General features: G+C 34.7%; 1 protein-coding gene across 5 annotated transcripts in view; it reads left to right on the top strand.

Annotated features, from left to right (window-relative positions):
* Positions 1 to 19060, top strand: part of LOC126818956 (nuclear factor 1 X-type) — a 68150-nt gene that overhangs the window by 35575 nt on the left and 13515 nt on the right. For 3 of the 5 annotated variants that reach the window (XM_050546672.1, XM_050546669.1, XM_050546668.1), the window contains exons 2-4: positions 9041 to 9196; positions 12675 to 13050; positions 15805 to 15864. In XM_050546672.1, the coding sequence (XP_050402629.1) occupies positions 9041 to 9196; positions 12675 to 13050; positions 15805 to 15864 (592 nt within the window). Of the gene's footprint in view, positions 1 to 4981; positions 5188 to 5279; positions 5730 to 9040; positions 9197 to 12674; positions 13051 to 15804; positions 15865 to 19060 lie in introns of those variants that run through there. The other 2 variants (XM_050546671.2, XM_050546670.2) reach the window with 2 other exon arrangements.

The raw sequence follows: 19060 nt of genomic DNA, 5'->3' as shown, positions 1-19060 counted from the left end.
ATATATAATATAATGCTCGAAATGAACTTTACTATTTGGTACCTACACAGTTATTCAGAAAACACGTGTTCGCTAATAGCAATAGGTAAAAAGCCTTTATAATTAGACGTTATAGCATCAACATAACTTGAATACCTGCGAGAAGAAATCTAAATATAACTTCTCTGCAGATGTAATGTTTCTAACTTCGAATCATACATATTTACCAGCTGTCGTAGAAAATCTGAGACATTAGAAAAATAAACGTTCTTCGTTTCCCAGCCTTTCAACATTTATCACTTGGTATTTTTCTACACCCCGTGTTGCTGTTATCTCACGGCGATGAGCGCGAGAGAAAAAGATCAGTTGTGGATTATTTGGGGGAAAAGTAACGGTAAATTCTTGACCTACTTGTTCTCGGAGGAACCGTCCTGACACAGTTCTCTCTCTTCTGAGAACGTTCTTGCACCTCACTAACCTCAATATCAACATGAAGGTGTTGAACGATTTAAGAAGCGGACCACTTCATTTGATTTTAATTAAATGCTTATATATCTATAAGTATATATCCATACCGTATATTAATTGATTTCTCAGTGGGGGTGATCGCAGGAAAGTAAAAGGTAGATAAACATGAGATACGATATACATTGGGGAATTCATTTTTTTACGCTTCTTCGTCTGTTATTATCGTTTTAAAACGTGTTGTGGGCCAATCACCGATATAATGAATTTACGAGTACATGTAGGCCAATTGCTATGATGACAATTCCTTCGATTTCAGCTTGCGTTGGGTTCCTTTACATAATACGGCGTTCTTCCATGATTTAAAATGTAGCATATTCGAGTAACGGTATTTGAATCTGGACTAGTATTAAAATGTAATTGAAGGCCTGGATTAAATGAACTGGAATAGGGGTTAACGTTCTACGCCAACCGGGCTGATGAAGACGGTGGCTGGAATAAACAGCTGATTATCCACCTAGGATTTTTTTCAGTATTTATCGGAATATTCTTCCTAACTTTTAAATGGGTATATTTTTTATTTTCGGATAGCGAAAATAGTTTTTATTCTTATACTAAAATGAGCTTCTTTAGAAAAAACTAAATAATTATTCGTGGGTTTTCTACGAGTCTTCCGGTTTTATCCCACTGCGAAAAGCACCTACGCGCAAGCGAAATAATGATACCCCCTCTCTCTCTCTCATCCATGACTGAAGGGAATAATAGCACTTATGAGATCTAAGGTTGTCGGTCATTTTCATTTTTGATTTGCCGTGATTTGACTTAGTACACAGAACAGTAATGTTTCACTGCACGGGTTCATGTTGTTTTCAAATCTGGAGAGTTGTCAGCTAGATTACTAAGATATGCTCGTGCAAAATGCTCTGTTTTATGCCCTTGTTTCGCGTGGACTACGAATGCTACGAACCGCCCCGAATCCAACCTTTTTCCGATTCGCAGATAAATCGTAGACGGTTCTTGAAGTTCGTAAGTGATTCTTATTTGGTTCTTACACATTAGTATTGTTCGTAGCAGTTCCTAGATCGACCACGAAAGTTTTTGTTTGTCAAAATTTTTCTTGGACGATCTATGAATTTCCGAAACCCTTCGTAACCCTTACCGTCCGTAACAGCTTCTTATTCGATTCTTTAACGAATAGTGCCAAATATCGTAAACTTTTCGTAGCTTTATCGGCATTATTCGTGGAGAGCGTAGTGTATTCGTAACTGTATTCGGCATATCCGTAACTCATTTGTAACTGAATCGCTTTAGTTCGTATAGATGTTTCTTTCATTTCGTAGAACAATGCCTTGACATTCGGCATATTTTTCAGTCGATTATCCACGAATTACTTTAATTCTTTCGTGAACTATTCGTAACTGTTTCACAGCTTCTTCAGATTCTAAACGATCTTTTTGATATTTTTGCCTAATCGGCACGAATTTCGATTTGCCACTATTCGGGGCAATTCGTAGCCCACGTGGAAGCCAGGCGTTAGATATAGTCCGTGACTGGATTTAGATAATTTGGCGAGTGTATAATATGGATATTTGGAATATGATACTGTATAAAAGGTTATTCACATTTATTTCCTTGCTGGAAGTGATACTGTCGCTTTAATATGCGCTTTTCGTGGCAACTGTCATACTTGTGTCAAAATAAGCAAAACCGTGGGATTTACATACACAATTTTCAAAATAGAAATACTTTATCATCAATAATATTTTTGCAGCTGAAAAAATATCAATGCAGTACAATGTATCGGCGAAATGGCCTATTTATAAATAATGATAAAGTATTGACAAGTTCTGTAAAATACAAAGATGTGTATACTAATATTAATTCTAAACAATGCATAACTCAAATATTTATATCACGTGGCATATGACAGATTCAATTTTGAGAAAATGCATATATACAGAGAACATCAAATTATAAAGATATAACTATAAAGGAAATATTAAGATAAAAAACTTGCGTTAGTAGGGCAACAATGTCATTTTCGTAACGGATAGAAACCAAAGGCGTTAAACATTCACCTTGCTGGACACCCTTCCCTCAGCAATACCGATATCACATTAGTAAGTCCACGCAGTTCACGTCTTAATTTATTTCTGATCTCGACCCCCTTTTAATTCTCAACAACTACATTATTAAGATTTCTTGGAACAATAGAAGCAAGAAAAATATTTTTCTAAATTAAAACAAATAATAACGCATGTGATCAATAAAGTAGGTGGTTTATGTTGCCTCTGTATATCATTGGTCGTTCAAAACTTAAACATACATTATGCAAGAGCTTAATCTGTCTATTGAAGGTCTTTCTTTAGCGGGAGAGGGAGAAATGGGGTTTAACGTCCACTCGACACAAACTAGGTCATTTCGGGACTAACATATGGTTTTTAATTTTATTTCATTATTTCGCTTGCACGTAGAGGTCTTTAGCAGTGGGAGGAAACCGGAGGACCCGGAGAAAACCCACGAGGTTGAACAGGCGACCCTACTCCTTGTCACGTACAACCGGGGATTCGAAACCACCCCAGTTGACTCAATGACAGGCCGTATGATACAGCACGCACGTGCTAACCATTCGGCCATCCAACCCCCCGTCTTTCTTTAGGCCTGAAATGTTATCTAAATTGGCGTGCACGTAAAAGATCCCTTGGCAGTTGGAATTCGATATAAGAGTAGGCCGTAGTGCAGAACAGTAGGACGTTAAACTCCATTTCATTTCATTTGTTATCTAAATTATTAATTAGACATTAATTAACCAATCCAGGACATAATCAACTCTAGATGGCAGTGCTAACCTGCGATCTTTAGTGGATTGTGAGCCGATTTACTGCATACCTTTCCTTCTCGATTTAACGATTAATTGGATAATCGAGACATGATGTTTATTGTAATGACTTTAGTAATGATGACCGAGGCTAGGGGGGGATTTCAGTCGCTTAGTTCTCGGTTCATAGTGGATCAATTTGAATGAAATTTTCAGCAAATTGCCATTACATAATCTAGTGTTTAACTATTATAGTGAGAACTGCCAACTCGTTACCGAATCTACCATAATGTATCTTTAATAGACCAGTTCTTTCAAATAAATCAAATGACATACAATGTCGAACATTCACAGTCATTAATTTTATATGTTCAGATAAATATCAATTAAACATGATGAAATCCGTTGATAGGAATATGAAAGATAGTATATTAGTCGGCAATCATCGGACTTTATCGCTCGTAATCTATCGGTTACCACATCTATTTATTTGGGGCAAATACATACTTCTTGACCACACATAATATACTGAACAGATTACCGGAAATGATTCTTCATTTTCTTTTTATTAAATACATTTTTGGTTTACAATTTCAACAAAATACATTATCGGTTTAAGGCAACTTTAGTATACACAAACCACCAATTTAAAAGTTTTTACATTTTATTGTAGTATTTCTTTTTTTCACGAATTGTATTATTTCTTCATTCTACTTATTCTGTTGAAACAGAAATAATTATATAAAGGTGTGGGATTCTCGGTATATACATATATATCTATATCTATATATATAGAAAGTAAAAAGAGATCACACAACATTTCCGTGTATTTTTGAAAGACAGTGCCGGTATATCTTATGTTGAAACAAGCTAAGAAACGGCAGCTTCTAATAGATATGGTTATCTGGTTTCCTACGGGGCATACTATCACGTTTCTTGATAATGCCTATTTTCATGTGTTAGTAGCATAGACTATAAATAAACCTTATATTCATTTTATGGGCTATGGACATGTGTTTCGCGTAAATCTGTGTCTACAAGATATATTTAGTGAAAATATAGTTTTATTTTGCAAATTGATACCATGCTTGTTCCAACGCTCGCAAATTATGTTGGAACGTACTCATTTTTGAAAAGTTAAAATGATTAAATAAAAGTTGCATTGTAATTTATATCAATAAAATTCTTTTAGTGCAGTTTAGAAGATGCCTGTAGGCCAATAATTTATTTTGGCAGATCAAAGGAATTTTCATTCATAAAGTAACTTTACTATCATCTATCGTTCGGCCTAGTTGTATTAGAGTAATAATTCCTGCCAAAAATTTCTTTCGTAGTTTTTGGCCCTTTTCTTCTTGGCCACCTTCCTCTCGATCAGCTGAGCAAGATTTATTTTTGCAATGAATGAGAGACCTCGTGTTAGGGGCGTGGCTAATGTCATATCGTTTTTCACTTACCTTTTGTATCAAATATTACTTTTGATGCTCTATAATTATATTTTTAGGATTATTAGTAGTAGCCGTCATTTTTTTTAAAGTATGACATGGGCAAGGGGCTTTCTGGATTTATAAAGATCCATATTTCATCCTTTTATCGTAATCAAACACCTGTCAATCACATCCGAACTATTTTAAAAAACGTTATCTGATTGGTGGAAGACGAAAGTCTTGATACGGTCGTTCCAAATATGGAAAATGACAACAATAATCGGCCTTCTTCAAAACATTACGACGTCATTAACGAATCGAGAATATTGTGGGAGAAAAAGCTGGCCTACTTTCGAAATGGATCTTAAACCTCGCCAAAAATAACTAAGACATGCAAATTCACATTTTGGATAATTGGGTTTCAAAGCAAATATTTCGGATTAGCAGTTATGAACCCAGGTGTAATGGAGTAGCGATTTGCCTCGACGGAAAATGACCATGGTGGGTATGCAGACAATATCATTTCGCCAAAGGATTCCAATGTCAATATTTTTAGAATATCCTTAATATCGTGGATTAGTCTTATATTTTATACCCAATGATGCCAAATGGTCTAATTATACCGTTACAAGCAATTAAAAGTCATAAGATATGGTAAAATTCTAAAATAAAGGGTATTATACGAGGGACTATTTTTCAAAATGGCTGCCACCTGACAATCGTGTTATGACGTGCCTTTGCAGTGTTTAGCAAGAAGTTTCGTTGAATTTTCTAGTATTTCAATGAGATCAATACATTTTTGCACAGTTTTCTAGTGAATATAACTTTCAAGTAGCCATTGGATTGGTAACTTTATGTTTTAGAGTAGCAGCGTAGGCGCAAAACGTGTTTACGATAGGTCTTACTGGGAGACCTACATTTTTCTGGTTCCAAAGAGAGAGGGGGTTACCCTCAAGGATGAAGTCTAATTCTTGGTTATTCTGTCTGCTTCTTCGTCCAACGGATTAAGAATCGCTCTTTCTTAATTCTGCATGGAGGAACACGTATGTATTTTGTGTAATATTATAGCTTTTGGGGGCATTTATAAACTTTTGACATGATGAAACTGGTCAAATTTTGTAGGGAAAAAATCTTTTCACAAGGCTAGGCTAGTCCAGTTGTCAAATTCAAACCCCCGTGTTGAGATGAAGGCTTAGTTTGTACTAACCAGTGATGGCTTCACGTTGGAAGAATAATTGACCTTGTATGGCAAATAATGGAACCAATATTTGCCCTATACTCACCCAGATGTCAAACAATGTGACCAACTGTTTCTTAAATTACTTTATAGTGCTTACTTAGCTTAGCACTTGTTTGAGAACTAATTCAAGCTGCCATTCATACTATTTAGACTATTTCTTTCTTGTTCTTCATACTAATCTGCATATCATAAAAGCCCATTTATAGGCAACATGAACATGGAGGTATAAATGTTAGCAGATTTGTGTTACTTTCATGTTACAAACTTAAAAGATTTCCATTCTTCAGGCAAGACATTTTTCTGATTCATCACTTATTTCTGCTTTTTCTGTTTGGTACCATGGTCAATTACACTTAGTGTGGTAGAAAGGTGGTAATTTCTGATCGAAAGAAAAGTTTGTATCGCTCAATAAAATTTATTTTGTCTTTAGTAGTGAAGCATTAAAATATTGAGTACCCTTAGAGTAACCTAGTGGTATTCTCTCCCACCTCATCCCCCGGACGCAAAACTATTTTTGAAACTGACTGTAAATGGTGCCTCTGAAGCATATCCTGATGTTTCTAGCTTATGCACACATTTAGCCATGACAATTTTACCAATTCATCAAAAACAATGTACATTCAAGACTAAAACAAAAGGACTCAAATCGAAAACTATATGATATGTAATATTAAACCCCAGGCACCCCTGGTTTTCATACTTTTAGATTCAGCTAATGAATACTGATACTGAACTAAGCCCAATGTTTCAGCTGATGACATACGTACAGTGGCAGCTCTCACTCTTTCAGGTTTCTTAAAATTATTGCGATGTTGGATTTAGAAAATTGGATAAATATACATGTAGAAACAAAGTCCTTGCTTTCATTTATAAGAAATCGTTTACACTTAATAATTGTTTGTAGGCCTACACTGTAACTGTTTAGCAATTATTAATCATTGTTTGAAAGACGAATGTGATCATTGTTTAAAAGATGTTACTGTTTATAAAAGATGAATGTGATTGTTTTGCTCAATCGATTCTGGGAGTGATTTACGTTGCTGGCGAAAGAGCTACACATACTTTACATAAGAATAGAGGTGTGAATTAATCAATTGTGTTGCTTGATCTTATGATCTTGTGGACAAGATGGACATGATAATTTTAAACCAGATTTAATGAAAGATACAGGGATGGTGTATAAAGGGCAAAAGTCAGTGTCACAAATAAAGATGTCGAGGCCTACATGTACATTGTACATTGTCCCCAAAACAGGAATCTTGTGTTTGCATAAATCCTCTAACCAGGTTCCCTAAAGCAATGGATCTACATGGTAGCATAAACTTGTATTTGTAATCAACTCATATTTACAATAAAAATCTTCGCTTACTACATGTATTACAACTATTTTTGACTTACAACTAATACAAGGAAGGCATATTGCAATTTGTAGAACTACATGTACATGTAGGTTAATTTAATGTAGCACAAAAAATCCTGTACAACGCACAGAAATGACCCTGAAAGGAGGTAATCACAGTACAGTACACTTGTATATTGTGTGAAAAATAGTTTAAGTCATATACAATATTTCTGCACCACAGTACATGTACATATAGTCCGACATGTACATTTATGGTAAATGTACTAACATTTGTTAATATCAAGTTTTTTGTTGTTGGAATAAGACAAAAAATGTGTTGCATGTTAATGCTATTGTATTGATGTACGTTTAAGATGTAAACACCTTCGAACAACAATACCATGTGAGTGTTGAAATGTGTAAATTAGCTTTGAACAACCAAAGATAAACATCTGAAAACAGGTCAAATCTATCTTCAGGTAAACTGATCATACAAATTGGTTGACATCTTGTAGCACAAAGCTACCTTATAAATTTATTACACATACAAGATCACAAGTACAGTATCAAAACAAACGAAAGTTTTGATTTTAAAACAAGGAGAATGTTAAAATTAAAAGGAAATGAAATGAAATGCCAAATGACGTTTAAATGTCCTACTGTTCTGCTCTGACTGGGCCATGCATGTACAGTGTGCTTTGAGGAAAATTTTGCCCAGACAGCGGAGCTACTGCCTACTCTTATTATATTGAATTCCAGCTGTCAAGGATCTTTTATGTGCACGCCAAACACGGGACCTTGTTTTTTCTATGCCATCCAAACGACTAAACAGCTGTCCTTGTCAGGCCCTCTGTCCTGCACCACTGACCAGAGCAAACCATGCTGGAAAATCCTGATGAACTTTCTTGGCCAACATTGGGTGCGAATCCGTGACCTCCAGGCTAGCTAGCCAATTTCTTACTCCTACTGTTCTGCTCCGAACTGGGCTAATGAAGACGGGCATATGCCATACAGTGTGCTATGAGGGAAATTTTGCCCGGACAGCAGCACTACGGCCTACTCTTATATCAAATTCCAACTGTCAAGGGATCTTTTTCTTGCATGCCAATGTGTACACTGGACCTCAGTTTTTCATACCATCCAAAAGACTAGACATCTGTCCTTGTCAGGCCCTCCATCCTGCATCACTGACAAGAGGGAACCACGTCGGGAATTGTTACGGAAGTATACATTAAACTTGCAAATAGCTCAATATGATGACCATACATGTACATATACATGTATGAAGCATTGATTAAGCTAATCAAAGAAGTTCTGACTACTCTTGAGTAAAAGATTTGATTCAAATGGACACTAACCCCTTTAATGCACACCAAAATGAAATCAAATTAATTTTTTAGCATTTCATTAAGAAAAAATCAATATGTCAACAGTAGGTGGTGCTAGGTTGCTTTGACAATTTCATGTTTATACAATGTATCTCTGCAAAAAGGATGGCGAATGTTGACAAATGAACAATTCATCATATCTTTGTTAATACTGATCAGAATTTTTGATCTTTGATTTCCCTTTGAGAGCCAGATTTAACAATATTGTAGTTTGCAAGGGATTAAACATCCTCCAAATAACAATCAGAGACTTGAAATAGACATCTCCATATATCAAATATATGAATTATGTACATGTACGTACATGTATGAACACATGTCATGGTAATAAACAGCTAATATTTAATACACGATGGGTAATCATTCTTATTTGTCTATTTTCAGGATGAATTCCATCCATTCATCGAGGCGTTACTGCCACACGTCAGATCTTTCTCATATACCTGGTTTAATTTACAAGCCCATAAACGCAAATATTACAAAAAACATGAGAAACGCATGTCCATGGAAGAAGAGAGAAAAGTCAAAGAGGAATTACAGGTATAATTTCTTTATAATTTTATAAACCGGTAATTGAATTTATATAGTACACGTACACGTATAGACATAATTCTAAACAACTATTAAAATTGTTTATCTCCAGACTAATAATTTTAATCATTGATGCAATGTTAAACTCTATTTGTCTCTATTCCTATTTTGAGGAAAAATACATGTCCTGCTTTATATGTGGGTATATTAGATTCAAAATTCTAACGTGCTATCGTCTAATTTCTAACTTCATGTAATTTTTAACTTCTATTCATGTAATTTTTAACTTCTATTCATGTAATTTCTTATTCCTATTCACGTAATTTTTAAATTAAGACAATGTATAATCCAACTTCTTTATTTGTTCAGTGTAAATTTTAATTCTATTTCATCTTATTTCTATTATTTAGACGAAAAAAGTCTTCTTCATTGATGCTTTACACGTTTAGCATGAACATCAATGAATTTAGAATTTTTAGACTTCTGCCTAGCAACCATCATTATGAAGTCGTTAGGTTTCACCACTGCGTGCTCATTTGGTGATTGCGCACCTGGTCGGGACCATTATATCGCTATAAATGACTTTCTCTTTGTCTGGGTGATGGTTGGACGGGGTGCTGAAATTTAGAGAGAGAGAAATGGCGTTTAACGACCACAGGACACAAACTAGGTCATTTCGGGACTAATATATGGTTCAATTTTAGTGTAGGGGTCTAGCAGTGAGAGTTAAACGGAAGACCCAGAGAAAACCCACAAGGTTGGTCAGGCGACCCATTCTCCTTGTCACATACAACAGGGGAATCGATGCTGTAATTGAAAACAACATCGGACGAACGTGATAGTTGGCAAATACTATTTCAAATATAAGCTAAACAACATTTTTTTTTTTATTGAAGACAAGTGAAGGATTTGGTGAATCTTATTTGATTATTTTTACAGTTATCCCAATATTAATATTTATATACACTGTTGATCTGTATTCTATTACTGCTCTAACAAAAATGTCACTTTATAATGATAAATTTTTTCTGGAAATGGTTCAAAGATATAAATTTAGAAATCCCATATTGTGGGGATAAAACAGCCTTTAAAGGAGACTGGGATAATCTGTTCATGTGGATAGTGATGAAGTTTCTATTTCTGATGCCTCCATTATACCGACCTGACTAACTTTATTCAGCAATATTTTATTCAAGTTGCATAAAGCGATACAGAATTTCATAGATAGTGGTGTTTTTGACTAAATTAAACCAAAATGAAATGGGGGTTTATCGTCCTACTTTTCTACGCCAACTGGGCTAATGAAGACAGACTTACGCCATACAGTGAGCCATGGGTAAAATTTAGCCTGGGCAGCGGAGCCACGGTCTAATTTTATTACAAATTACAGCTGCCAAGGGTTATCGTCCGATCGGAACGACTAGACACTGCCCCTGCCTACAATAATGGCAGTCTCCGCAAATCACAGGAACGGAACTAATAATGTCAGAAATATTATAAAGCTTAGCTTTGCCCAATGTGTATACTAGCTGACAATGTTAAATAACCCATAGATATATATTTCTATGATATAACCGATATCTTCTGGCGTGGTTCTCCCTCCCTTGTTATTGATACAGGACGGGGGTCTGGCATGGACAGTGGCTAGTCATTCGGATGGTATATAAATATAAAGAGACATTTTTTTAGAGCAGTAAAAGAATATAGACCAACAGTATATAAATATTAATTGGCTTAACTGTAAAAAAAAAAAATCAAATCAAATTCTCCAAAAAAATGAACAAATGCTGTTTAACTTAAATTTGAAATAGTATTTGCAAACCATATCACGTTCGATGTTGTTTTCAGTTTTAACACTCCGCCAGACCATTCAACCTGACGAAGAGCGAGTCGTTTGTATCAACATAATGTCCCAACCAGGTGCTCAGTTGCCAAATTGAGCACACAGTGGCGACACCAAATGAGTCATATTGATGGTTGCTAGGTAGAAGTATCAAAATTCTAAATTAACTTCGACGTTCATGCTTAACATGTAAAGCGATAATGAAGTAGATATTTTTCATCTTAATAATAGAAATACGATGAAACAGAATTAAAATTTACACTGAACAAATAAAGAATTTGGATTATAAGTGTTTTTTAAGTGTTTTTTTAAAATTTCCTTCTTCTTGGGGTTTAATTATTGAAAACCTGGAACAGGCACTTGAAGGGATTAAAATAAAACTTTTTACTACTCTTTGACTATATATATATATATATATAGGCAAAGAGTAGTAAGAAGGTTTTTTTAATCCCTTCAAGTGTCTGTGAAACCTGGTTATTCCTGGATTTCCATTGCTCACAGATTATTAGGAGTTCAGAAGTTAAATACATTTATCAAGGAATTAAATCTATGATCAAGTAAAAATTATGTTTGTATGTAGACGTACATGTATGTTATAGTTTGTTTCAATCAATAATGAGTATAATGAAATCCCAGACCATATTTCTTCTTGTTTATTTAATGGAAGCCCTGGAGGCTACATGTATGATGTGATCAAAACTGAATAATTATAGAAAAAGTGGATGATTTTCTTGCAACAAATAGAGACAATTATCTGAAATGACTTAAATGTACATGTACATGTAATTTCTACTTGTGAGTTGGCCTACATGTGTACATGTACATGTGTTGAAATTTTTTGGTAGGCACTTATCGGTACTCTTACTCAATGTACATGTATCTTTGTAGAGTACTAAAATACATTTTATAATTCAAACCTTTTTTTATTTGACAATGCACTTTGTTTCAATTAGAAACAAAGGAATTGAGAACTGCCTTTGCATAAAAGTTGAAACTTAAAACTTCTCATATTTGAAAGTACACAATCATTCAACTTTTGATACAAAGACTGGAGAATGGCTTTTGAATGAAGGTTGAATTGTGAACCTTGATACAAACTACTTGAAAACAGCTTTCGTATAATGATTGAAACTTCTTTAAATCTCTTCAATTTGAAAATACACAACATTTCAACCTTCATACAAAGACTGGAGAACAGTCTTCATTAGCATTGAAATGTTTCAGCCAAATTTCAACTTCCAAATGTCATTCACAACTTCGTAGTGGAAGCAGTGGCCTGAAAGGAGATTGATCACTCATCATAATATGACTAGTGACTTGTGGTGCTTGCCCATTTGAAATCATAGAATCTTAAGGCGAAGTCTGAAATTTGAATATTCCCCAATAGTCCAGCTAAATGATTCGGAGAGCTAAATGTTTCATCTAGTGGAACAAGCTTAAAATAAATGCAATTTGAAGCTTAACTTGTTCTATTATGCAAACTTCAAGACTACAGTAGTTGATAAGCTTTATACATATATATATATATATATATATATATATATATACGAATGCCTAAATTTGATTGGTGCAAATGATATATTATTATATTAGATGTGCAATCATACAAATACCTTTAACAGTGATTTAATTTTTCTGTTCCAGAATGAGAAGGCTGAAGTTAAACAGAAATGGGCTTCCAGGTTATTAGCGAAATTACGGAAGGACATAACACAAGAATGTCGTGAGGACTTTGTGCTCAGTATTACCGGTAAACGGCCGCCTGTTTGTGTTCTGAGCAATCCAGATCAAAAAGGAAAAATGCGTCGTATAGACTGTTTACGACAAGCGGATAAAGTGTGGAGGCTGGACCTTGTTATGGTGATTTTATTTAAAGCAATACCTCTCGAGAGTACAGATGGTGAGAGATTGGAGAAATCTCCAGACTGTATGCATCCAAATCTTTGTGTTAATCCCCATCATATAAGTGTATCAGTGCGCGAGTTAGATCTCTATCTAGCTAATTTTATACACAGTTATGGTAAGTATTCTTACCATATGTACACATACATATACTTAACATAAAGACCAGGGGGTTAGCATAAGAGTGGTCCCTCGACAGCCTTTGGACATGGGTCGAGAAGAACCTCAGATTGTTAGTATATACCCACATCAGAAACTTATTTTAGTCTGTTTATAAACTGTAAGAGCTACAGTGTACTGTGTACATGTACATGTAAATGATGAAATGCATTCATACTATATCTTTTAAAAGTTAAAATGGGGATTTGTGATGATTCTAGTAACTGTTATCTTTATCCAGTCCTTGTCATTTGAAAATGCCAGAAGAATCATTGAATTGGTGGTCCTCCTGAAAATACATACTGGTAAATGTATGTACATGTACATGTATAGTATCCACTAACTCCAGTGGAAGATTTAGGGTTTATACAGAGGGTCCTTAGGAAACTTATAAATTAAGCATCATTTTCTGCTATGGAAATTTTATTCTCCTTTCTGTAATGGACACATAAGGCTTGGAAATTTGAAAATCAGGTACATTGTAGGGTGTCCAATAAATATCTTTATTGAATTTGTTCTGTTGACACACGGTCTGAAAAATAGCTATTTGACTTAGTTAATGGACATTTTAGACAGTTCTGAAGTTGTATCCTATTCTTTTGAGCGAGTTATGTTCTTCGATAATGATGTTAAATGAGATCTATCCCATGATATTTTAAGAATAGAAGATAAAAAGAATTAGTGTTAGAATATGTATATTTAGCTGTTAATATTACGTACACATTGTACTTGAACATGATGTTTATAACCCAAAGATCTCAGTTTCTGTCAATATTCGCGCATATCGGATCGTAACTTCATGGATTATATTGCCCCTGATTGTACTAAAAATCACATTTATAGCTGGTGGTGCCTCTAGAGGTCACAATTTTTAACCGATTTAAAAAAACATACAAATATATCACCGTTACACCATAGTGATGTTTGAGTTCGAATTGTACGAAAATTGGACCAAAGCTGTCCCACAAAATGCCTGCTCCATACGTAAATAGTGTTAAAGTACGTAATATCAAGGTTGTGGACCCTCTAGAGGTCACAACTTTGATCTGATTTTGATGAAACTTAAAACCTATGTTTATATTCCAAAGATCTTCGTTCCTTTCAATATTCACACATATTGGACTGTAACTTCCTGGATTATGGCCCCTGATTGTAGAGGTCACAATTTTTGTCTGATGTTAAAAAGCGTTTAAATATACATGTACATGTATCAATTTTTATCCAATTGTAAAAATCGTTTATAAACATATCACTGCTACACTATAAGGCTGACCTTAAAAATATCTTTGTTTCACCAAACCCGACCCACAATCGAGGAGAAGGGTCGGTAGGTCGGTTTTTTTTTCAGATTTTTTTTTAAAGTCAGAGAAATCAATACAGAAAACTTATTAGCTGTATACTACAGATTCATTAATTTTGTTTAATGAATTTGGGGTCTGACATAAAAAGTAACGAACTGAAAGTTTTTATTAAACTTAAGAGCTAATTTGACAGCTTAATAATTTTCCGGGTGGAAACATTCGTCTTCTTTATTGGCAAACAAATCAATGACATCGGGATTTTTCGTGATGATCGACTCGCACACGATTTGCCACGAGCTTGAAGTGTGAAACTCCTTCAACACGTTTTTAACGATAGTGCGGGTTGTGCCTTCATTTTTCTCGAAAACGGATATTGAAAATATCGTCGTCATGTTTAAAACTACGCACCACAGACATAGAGGCAGAATCATTTCGTGGGAATGGACGTGTATTCGTCTGCAACCATTTTGTTGAGAAGCGACACCTATGACGCTTTCGTCTTGATCAACCAGTTTCAATAATGAATCAAACCATAGCCATAGTAAAGGGAAATAACTCTCATGATATATTTCAGGTTGACACACAAAATAAAATAAAAAGATCGTGGAAAAGTACAATAAAATAATTTAAGTCGGGGGTGGTTTAAGTTAGTCGGTCGCGTTGGGCGAAACAAAGATATTTTTAAGGTCAGCCTAATGGCGGTGAAAAACGGGCCAAAACTGCCTGACATGTACGCAAATAGTGTTAAAGTATGTACAGTTTATATCCCAAAGATCTTGGTTCTTGTCGATATTGGACTGTTATTTTCTGGATCATGACCCCAGAATGTATGAAAAAAAGTGTTTTTCGCTTGTTGTTTCTCTAGAAGAGGTCACAATTTTTATCCAATTTAAAAAAAAACGTTTAAATTTATCACCATTACACCATAATGACAGTTGAGTTCGAATAGGTTGTGGACCCTGTAGTGGTCACTTTTTTATCCGATTTCAATGAAATTTATGTTTATATCCCAGAGATCTGGGTTCCTTTTGATACATACATGTATACTGGTACTTGTGCGTACAGGATTGTAACTTCCTGGATTAAGGCCCCTGATTTTACGTAACGTTGCTTTTTTTTGGGCTTGTTCTCTGTCCATATCTTGCAAAATGTGGGCCTATCTTACCTGGCATCCACTGTTTGATGATACATGTATTTGGGGATTAAAATTATATGTGCCATGGGGCGCTAATGCTGTGGCACACAGGGAACAACCCGTGTTGGTTAGATGTCGTTTTAGAAAATGGTTGACCATCTCCTTTAATGTACAAGTACATGTACATGTAGTTGGCATTTACAGATCAACAACTGAAAAGTATTTGTCTTCTATTAGAACAAATGTTAATTATTACATCTATATGATTTTTATTTAGTTCCAGATTCACGGGGAGAATACGGTGAAATACCCATGAATGGTGAACAAGATATAAAAGGTAAGAGGCTAGACAACATTAAATTTGAGACTCACTGGTTTATTGGCTATTGCTGTTTGCAGTCTCAAAAAAAAAAACCATTATGTTTCGGACTGAAAAATTGTTTTGCAAAAAAAAAAAAAAAAAAAAACTAACCTAAAATTGACAGCAAGAGTTCTATTTTGAGTATATTGACAACCGTACTACATGTATAGTTAAAAGAACAATAAGTATAAACTGCATAATATGTAAATCAAATGTGATAATGACTACGATTTTCGATTTTGTGGCAGATTAAACATCTGTAACCAACTGTCTCTCTGAACGTATTGTCTTTCATAAAACGTGGATTGTAGAATTTTTTGCAGCTTTTTTGCTGCTTCTTCTTGTAACTGGATAAGTAATGATAGTTTTGAAAATGATTGATTGGTACATGTACATGTAATTGATCCTTATTCAAAGAAATGATTAAAATGACCAAGCCAGCATTAAAACATGCAACAAGAAAATATTCATATCATATTCAAAATAGCCCTACACCCGATGAATTATCAAAATCCAACTAAAAAACAATTTGATAAGACTATATATGTATAATGCATACAATTTAAACAGAATCTTAAATGGCTATACATGTACATGTACATATATAATATCACACTATAAAATGACAGATCAGGCTCAAATTTAAAGATCACCAAATCCCTAATCCCTCTTTCAGTTGTAGGCATTCAAGTCTCTTGCTTTTTAGTTCAATATCATTTATTGAATTGTTCTATGCTTTGACAAAAGTACATTTTTGAATAACAATGTATTTATTACTAATAGTATTTCTGTATAGAACTACTTGTAATATTAATTCAATAAAAGATTGAAAAATTGTGTGGGTGTGATATGGACAACTTGACATAAAAATTACAGTGAAGTTTTAGATCCAACACTAGATTAATTTATAATATAGAAGCTAACTTTAATATTAATATCAATAATACCATATTGAGCTCACATATAATACTGTATTAGCTATCAATAGCTAATTAAGCAGAAAGGTCACAAAGAGGTCAATTCTGTTATTCATTGTAAATATTCATGTAGTAAGAGTGAATAAGGCAATTGTTATATATCGTCTATAGATAATACTTGAAATTTGAAATGGGGTTTAGCGTCCTACTGTTCTGCTCCAACTGGGCTAATGAAGACAGGCTTATGCCATACAGTGTGCTATGAGGGAAATTTTGTCCGGGCAGCGGCGTTACATGTATTGCCTCTTGTATCAAATTCCATCTGCCAAGGGATGTTTTACGTACAAGCCAATGTATATACGGGACGTCTTTTTTCCGTACCATCGGAACAAGGGGAAACCACGCCGGAAAATCCCAATGAACTTTCTCTGCTACTGTGGGTATCAAGCACGCGACCTCCAGACTCGTGAGCCAGCGTCGTACCCACTATAGCCACCATGACTCATGTAGACAATACATTTACCATGTACCTATAGTAATTGCCTGGAAGTTGGGTGTTCGATCCCTGCATTGGCCAAGAAACTTCATCCAGATTTTCTGGCATGGTTTCCCCTTGTCGGTGATGCAGGACGGAGGACCTGACAAGGACCAGCTGTCTAGTCATTTGGATGGGACGGAAAATCGAGGTACTAGGTACACATTGGCGTGCACGTAAAAAATCCTTTAACAGTTGGAATTCGATATAAGAGTAGGCTGTAGTGCCGCTGTCTGGGCAAAATTTCCCTCATAGCACACTGTATGGCGTATGCCCGTCTTCATTAGCACAGTTCGGAACAGAACAGTAGGACGTTAAACCTCATTTCATTTCATTTCAGTAAAAGGACAAATGTTATACAAAATCCTTTCCTAAGACAAAATTAATGCAATACTTATCGAAACTAATCGACGTTCCAATAGTAAGCACTATCTCCCCATCACCTTTTCAAATTTTACGGAGTGTTTTAGGCGACCAGAACAGTAGGACATTAAACCTCATTTCATATTGCTACAACCTAGTTTAGGTTTTTGTACCAAAAGTTTGAAGGATATTATTATATTTTCATACGTATTTAATGGGAACTTAGGAGATTGAGTATAAGATGTCTATCATTCATGAGATACATGTACATAGTCGTACATGTACATCTCAATAATACACATGTACAGTACATTTATATGAAAGAAATTTTAAACAGACAAGACCTTGCATAGTATTTATTATATATACATATTACAGTATAAATAGAGATTATTTTAAGTAAAGACTGTATGATGTCATTAATCTGTAATAGATCTATACTCAAGTGTATATGGATTATAATGGATTGAATTGAAAGCGTGTTTAATCACCTGTAAACCTATGGAATACTAGTATAGTGGTATTGTATAATTGTTAGCCCTTTAAAACTGTTGTGGTTATTCACATCTACACATTTAATCACATGAATAAATACATGCCTACTAAATGTTTATGTCACATTCATCTTATATTGGTGTGGACCTAGAAAATCTGTAAGGGGGTAAAATTCCTACACTGATATGAGGGGTGTCTATTTTAAGATTGTATTTGGCAAGTTCTAAAAGACATTTTTAATTTTAGTTTAGTTAAAGGAGCTAAATTGCTAATATTTGGGACCTAGAAATTGACACAAATGGGTCGCAACGCATCTAATAATGTAATATGAATTTATATAAACTGATTTACATTCAATCGTTTCTGTTTTTACTCTTAATTTCAAATCAGTTATGTTCGGCGAGATAGGCCAGAAGTGTCAATTGAATGGCAATCTCTAGCATCTGGTTATTCCAGTCTACACCGATAGTATTTATTGCGCATGCTCTCCAGATAAGAATATGGTTGTCATTGTTTGACATGACTTGTGGAATATGTCTAACCTTGTTCTGTGAGTCTCTTGTTACAAATGGTGCCGACACGCATTATGGTACACAATTCGTGTACCAATAGTAAAATGTTTATTTTGTCTTAAACATTGGATATCAGAAGCTCATCTTTTCCCTGTAAGATTACAACATCAATGTTGATTTAAATTGACAAATAATTTGTGTTTTCAATGTTGAAGATTTTGGATGATATTGAGTTAGAGACTTATCTACTTTAACTTCTACTATCTTAAAACCAAATTTTTGAGAAGATAGCCACGGTAGCACGGCAAGTATGATGCTGAATCACTATCCAGGAGGTCAAAGGCCTATAC

This window comes from Patella vulgata, chromosome 4, assembly GCF_932274485.2.
Source record: "Patella vulgata chromosome 4, xgPatVulg1.2, whole genome shotgun sequence".
Classification (NCBI taxonomy): Eukaryota; Metazoa; Mollusca; class Gastropoda; family Patellidae; genus Patella; species Patella vulgata.
This window is presented reverse-complemented; position numbering and strand designations above follow the sequence as displayed.